Genomic DNA, 6,837 nt, shown 5'->3' on the forward strand with positions numbered 1-6,837 from the left:
AGATCTAACTTACCTACCACTAAATCAACGATCCGTTCCGTTTGTTTTTGTATCTCTTAGTAAAAGTGTGTATTAGGAGCATTTTTGGAATATTGAAAAATTGGGTGCATCCCAAAACATTGTCCAAATCAAAGAGTGTAAGAAATTGATGGACTTGGAACCCAAATTATTATGGGCTTCTTGGTGAGTCGGGTCAAGAATTGAAAGGAAAAAATTATTGTTCAGCAAACGAAACGACATCGTGCGAGTTTGTGAGACTGAGTCACAGTCTTATTCTCTGGTTCTACCAAGCTAGGGTTCAACAATCGACAATTGTGGAGGAGAGCAGCGAGTGAGTGTCTTGCGTTCTTCTTCGTTCGTAAATCGTTTCGTTTCCTTCTACTACTCTGTTCTTCATTTGATCTCATGGCACCACCACCAGGGCCTTATTCTGGTACCAGCACCCTAGCTTTGGTACGCATTCAATTTCCCTTTTTATCTGTTTCCCGAGAAGAAGAAGAAGAAGAAGAAGAAGAAGATCCAAATTGAATGATTTTTTTCTTTAATTTTGAGTTTTTTTTTTGTATTGGCAGGTTGCTCGAGTTTCTGCTTTCTCTGTCGGTGTCGTTTATGGAGCCATTAAGCTCAAGTACGTCAAGGTATTCTTCCGAATCCCTCGTTCTTCTGTGCTCCCAATCGTTAGGGTTGGGGGTTTCTGCAATTTGGCACTGTGATTTAACGATCTAAATTTCAATTGATCCAGTTTCACTGATCTAAATAAATCTAGAAAAGAATTAGGAACCAGTGTTGATCTGAGATTCTGAGTTGCATTGCGGTTTACAATTTTTATTTATTTATTTATAATCATTACATTCATATTGAGTGGGATTAAGGCTCCGTTTGGATTAGTTTATAGCTTTTAGTAGCTTTGAGATACAATAGTGTTCCTTATCTCTTTTCCGGGGTTTCCCTTACCAATCAGATTGATGTTGTTTCCTATTTCTAAATTCTGTTTCTGTCAAAGCAAAATAGCTGATGTTTAAGCAATTTTGATTTTAAGCTGGATTAAACTGATTTCACTCACTCTGCAATCCTAGCTTGAGTGAAGTCCTTTTGCTGGGTCCATTGGTTGAGGGATTTTCTGTTATCTGAAAGCACAAAATATAAACTATAGAACACTGATAAAATGTAAGTTCAACTTCTGGGCTTTAGAACAGATCTTGACATCAACTATTTGTTCAGCACTATATTCACTACATGATGTAGAAATAACAAATGGAAATATGGGATTGGTATGTATTCAGCACTATGAGGGTAGTAAAGAATTTATTAAAAATAACACATGGCAAAGCATAGCAATACATGTCATTAGATTAAATTTAGATTATAATATTGCATTAAAATGGACATCTGATCTGGACTGTTGATATTTTAAGTTTAACTCATAGTATGTGAGTAATTTCCCAGCATCATCAATGGACTGCTTACACTGTCACTGATCAAGGTTGTTATATTTGAGAGTCTGTAAACTCATGAAGCCTCTGGAAAGTTGACTGGTACACTTGTATGTTTGCCTAATACAAAAATAATATCTAAAAAACCTATCATGATCAAGCTCATCATCAAATTTCAGCAAAAACATGTTTTTGCAGCTTCAGTCGTTTGTTGTTTATAGAGTTATCGTTACATTTGAGAGCATGAACACAACACAGTAGAACCCAAACAAAATTTATGTGAAATTCCTGGATTTAGAAACAGAACACAAACAAATCTGGATTCTAAAACATGACATACAAACAGAGCACATGAATTTGACGTGTTTACATGATTTTATTCGAGCCTACTTATATATGACGTTTTCAGCAAGTCAACTTATTTTTTCTATCTTCAGCCGTATGATTGACAATTATGATACTAGTATTGAGATCATTTTGACCAAAATATCACCTTTTTGGTCCTTTTTTCTTGCTTCCCATATTAAGCACTCTTTGGTCCGCTATTTATCTGGTATGTGCCCGATATCTACTTATTTCTAGTGTGCAAATCCGTCCGCACACAACACAGTTTTTTTTCCCCAAGTTGTTTGGTAATTTGGATTTACTACTACATGTCTACACTTCATTTAGACTTCTGCCTTTTTCAAGTATCTTTGCTTACCTATGTTAGAACTTAAACTCTAGTGGCATGAATTGTTATGCTATGCCATTTCCATTTCCATTTCCATTTGTTATTTCTAGATCATGTTGGTAAGTTAAAATGCTTTACATTGCTTCTACATGTTTTATGATGATTTATGGTGTGCTTTGAAGAACTTCTGCTTTTTAACATGTCGTTGTTGCTGTTAGATTCATGATATCATGTTTGTTCACCTTTCAGGCAAAAGCCAAGTCTCAACAGAAAGCTCATGCCAAGGCTCATCACTGAAAGCAATGAGATCCCTAGCATGCATTGAGTAGAATACTGAAATAATTCATCTCGAGGAACTGCAATGTTTTATCCCATTTTTTTCCTGGTTTAACCGTTCGATAGCCATGATGCGTTGAATTTAGTGCACTATGAAAATGTTCAATTTTCACGATTTTGCATTGTTTTAATAATTACTGTCTTACTTTGAGTTCCAAGTTTACATTGCAAGGTGCCAGTTACATCTTGGTTGTCGTTTGCTTAATGCCTGGAAAAATATTTTCATTGAATATTCTCGCGTTTTACCCGAAAGTAACACCAGGTTACTTATGCATTTTTAATTTTCATATTCGTTCTTAAATTGAGTCAAGCACTGTATTTTCTAGGGGTGAGCACAGTTGAGATTCACACAACAGCCAAACCAAACCAAATAAAACCAGTAATTTAGTTTGGTTTTGAAAATTAAACCAGGTCTTTAAATCAAATCTGGTTTTGATCTGCCGAATCAACTTCAAACTGGTTTAGAAGTGGGTTGTATACAAAACTAATAAACAGTTTCAAGCCTCCAAGGATCTACTTGTTGAAAACCTGTTAGCCTTCTAGAAAGGTTACTCCACCATTGAAGCGTTTCTCTGATTGAATCCTTTGCTCTGTGCATAGCCACAACTTGGATGACAAAACTCCAAGGATCTCCTACTAGTCACTGCCCCTAAATCATCTTGTCGCCCTATCTTCTACAAAATCTTTTTGAATGCCTTCCTCCATGCCAACTACACCTAGTAGCACTTTTATTCCTAGCCACTACACTAGCAAAATCTGACCAGCTATAGAAGATAAAATCTCTTCAGATGCGCAATCAGAATCAAACTGTGCCATATAATTTGCCTCTGACACAGTGACTGTTTTGCTGAAACCGTGGGAAGAATCAGGAACAGTGAAAGTGGGATTGAGTTTTTTTTTTTTTAATGAAAACTAGAACTTCTGCTAGTTCGTTTTTCTGTCTAGAAAAATTGAATATGGAAAATGGTTTGGATAATTAAGATTTCTGAACAGATTTTAGCACCTTTAGAACCAGGTTGTGTTTAAAAGGGAGACTAGTTCAGTTTAATAACCGGTTTACTGATTCAGGCTTTTTAAGGAGTAATTTGGATAGCGAGTTGTGTTACTTCCGATTATTTCTTAGAATTGACCAGTGTTATGCTTCTCCCCCCAACTGAATAGAGAAACAAACAAATCGCCACTGGATAACATCTGAACACTTAATTTTTTTCACATTCTCTATAACTTTTGCAACTAATGTTGTCCTTCATAAATTGTTTGCTCAGATGAATGAAAGGTAAGGAAGGACAACATTTTGAAGCCTTAAACATGATGGAAAGGGAAAGCGATCCTCAAAGTTTCAAAAGGTCTTTTTTCTCCCTAAATATTAATGGATCCTATACAGTTTGATGGTATATCTCAAAGCATCAATGCTTTCCATGAAAAAACTCAGGTATTGCATGGAACACTGCCTGACTCTGCTATTTGTCACCTGTCTGGGAGTCCCATGCATCTGAAGAACAAAAAGTTAAGAACTAGCTGGAATAGCAGTTTTGTTTATTAGGAATGAGTACTTCAAGAAATTCTAAATGGGTTGATTTGGATTTTCTCTGGCTAATTCCTCTCAATTCTGTCTATCTGACATTTGAGCTATTATATTTTTATACTTAAAAGAGGTTGGAACTCGAATCATACATGAAGCTTGGATTATGATCTTCTTTAGCATATGAGATATAGAACTAACAAATCAAATCTTGGATTAAGAGAAGATATAGACAAGTTGGTCGGAGATGGTTTAAAATCATGTTCGGATCCATGATTAAATCTCACAAAATCATTTTTTCTAATCTAAAATGTTTGGTTATGCGGTAAGAAGTCTATATCACACTTCTAGGGAGGCCACAAAGTATACTTTATGGAGTTAACCTTCTTTGTATTGAACACCATCACCAATCCAAGCACACTATTATAACTCAACATACCAATTTTTTCACTGACTCCATTTTAACCCTTATTAATTGTTTTATTACTTTTTTTTTTTTTTGAAGAATGAAAGTTTGAGTGATTTCAACTCCGGCCATTATCATGTGTCATGACATGCTTACAGGACTATATCGTCTACATTTACAGACCCCCCAACAACACAATCTTCACATTCACAGCGATAATCAAGTATAAAGCCAAGATGAAAGTGTCTTGTCCTTACCAATTAAGTCAATGTGTGCTTGCCAATTCGCTAATTTTCGACTGCCTTAATGCAAAGAGGTAATAACCAAAACGGCCGTGCATTGCTTAATTATTTCAACCATGAAAAGAAGAGAGGAATGTAGTAAAAGCAAAACGGTTAACCTTTTTTTCTCTCTCCACAGCTGCAACTATTTTCTTTTCATTTTTCTCTGTTCCTTGTTCATGCTGGGGCCAGCATATATTCCAAGATCACACCAATGATGTTTATATTCTAATCAGGATTACTGTGTTAAAATGATACTGGGGACAGGAAAATCACGAGATTAGGAAAATAAAACATCACAACAGGAAATGCAGTTGATTTTGTCTTCCCACGTTTGCCTCCTACTTTGTGTATTTTACTAGAAAACAACAGAAGCTAATATAATTTGACCTGAGCAGTGAGGGTTATCACGGAATCTTTCTCCTGGTCCCACCTTTATTTTTATTTCATGTCTTCATTGGTCTCCAATAAATATTTCTACAAATCCTTCTATTACTCTATAAATAGTGTTTATTAATAAAAATTTAGTTAGTTTGTTATCTACGATAGCTCAAGTGGTAATAGTTAGGAAACATATGAGTTGAAGTGAAGAAAGTAAGGGATCAATTTTTTAATGGATCAATTTATCTTTCCAATGTAAAAAAAGAAAAAAAATATAAAATATTTATACTTTGTTCATAGAAGGGTGGTACACAATGAATTTTTCTTGTTCTTTTGACATAATACATCCTCTATTGGAGACAATTATGTTTGAGTTAAAAACATTTATATTATGATGAGACTCTTCTAACATGAGACTCCATCCATAAGACAAGAACTCAAAACCGATAGCTCTATTTTTGTTTTAGAACTTAACATGCAGCACTATTTTTGAATCATGTATCATTTTAAAGTTGTGAGTAGTTATTTAAAATATTGTTAGTTGGAAACATACACTGTATTATGCCAAAGTTCCCACCAATCCTCCCCACTTTGTACTCAGATCATAATTTCTAAAACCAAACAGTTTCTGTAGCCAATCAATTCCAATCAAAATTATTACTTCTTTTGGTACTCAACGGCGCAATGTTCTTCTCATTATTCATTTAATCAATAATGGTTCGCATGCATTAGTTCCCATTTTTTGTACACTTGATTGGTAGTTAAACTTAAACAGTATATATCTAATTCGCAGGATAATCAAAACTAGAAGATTTGCTGCAGAAATTTTTATCATGTAGTTTGGATCTTATGCAGCTCAAAGACAAAGATCAGGTTCTGAGTTCCATGATCTCAATGCTAGATGGAAGGGAACATAATAATTTATTGTGGCAAGCACATGTAATTACGTGATGCTATTTAGTTAATTAAGCAACAGATAAAGTAAAGCCTTGATTGCTTCTTTTCTAAACTCAAAATAAAAAATGGTTCTGCTCACGATATCTCGTTCCTCCCTTTTTCCCCCTTTAAAAAAATGAGAAGGATCCAGTAAGAGGAGGTCAAACTTGTACAAATGGCTAGTCTCATCTCTCTTATTTTATCTTATAATTAAGTTGTTCATTTATAAGTTGACCAATCATGGTGGCTCATAGACATGCATTACAAATGTATAGAACTAATTGTATTTGGTGTTCATTTGAAACTGTATTCAACTAACACATATTTGGTTTTTCAAGACTATTTTTTCAACGGAACAAAGTTGGTTGGATTGAGAAAAAGTATATCCATTCAATCAAATGGATACAAACACACACTTAATTCGTGAAACAAAACCAAAACATTTAAATAAGTTAGAATTATATTGTACTTAACAAATATTAATTGGGGAAACGTTTATATATTCATTGAAAATGGAGTGAAAGTAGAAAAATCTAAATCAGTTCAAGAATCCAAAAGTAAGAATACAAAAGTGAGCATATGTTTCTCCTAAGTTGGCCATCTTCTTATAGTGTGCCCAACACTATTGCATTACATAAGTGGTATAAAATCATCCCTATTCCAAGTATTGCAATTGGCTCCATCATTACCATAATCACATTGCCTTGATTTACATTTGGTCTAGCAAACCAATCAGTCGACCGTTGATGAGGAAACAATATATCCGTATGATTTTAGGAAGCCAATATTGTGAGAATTGAACACCGCAATCAATTTCCATGTTCCTATAGTAGTGTTTGTCAAGATTTTCTAGTGTGTGTTTGGTTTTC

General features: G+C 34.5%; 1 protein-coding gene across 1 annotated transcript; it reads left to right on the top strand.

The window, feature by feature from the left end:
- The first annotated feature begins 251 nt into the window (after positions 1 to 251).
- LOC130747558 (uncharacterized) lies at positions 252 to 2,600 on the top strand. Its single transcript, XM_057600530.1, has 3 exons — positions 252 to 453; positions 573 to 638; positions 2,356 to 2,600. Exons 1-3 carry the CDS (start codon positions 406 to 408, stop codon positions 2,401 to 2,403), a joined length of 162 nt encoding a protein of 53 aa, XP_057456513.1. The 5' UTR covers positions 252 to 405; the 3' UTR covers positions 2,404 to 2,600.
- Positions 2,601 to 6,837: the final 4,237 nt, after the last annotated feature.

The sequence above is a fragment of the Lotus japonicus genome, chromosome 3 (genome assembly GCF_012489685.1).
Source record: "Lotus japonicus ecotype B-129 chromosome 3, LjGifu_v1.2".
Classification (NCBI taxonomy): Eukaryota; Viridiplantae; Streptophyta; class Magnoliopsida; order Fabales; family Fabaceae; genus Lotus; species Lotus japonicus.

What these genes read in the sequence shown, in the direction of transcription:
- LOC130747558 (XM_057600530.1), top strand. Translation starts at nt 406, where the DNA reads ATGGCACCACCACCAGGGCCTTATTCTGGTACCAGCACCCTAGCTTTG. An exon ending in GTACCAGCACCCTAGCTTTG is followed by an intron (nt 454 to 572) that starts GTACGCATTCAA and finishes TTGTATTGGCAG; the next exon opens with GTTGCTCGAGTTTCTGCTTT. An exon ending in TTAAGCTCAAGTACGTCAAG is followed by an intron (nt 639 to 2,355) that starts GTATTCTTCCGA and finishes TTCACCTTTCAG; the next exon opens with GCAAAAGCCAAGTCTCAACA.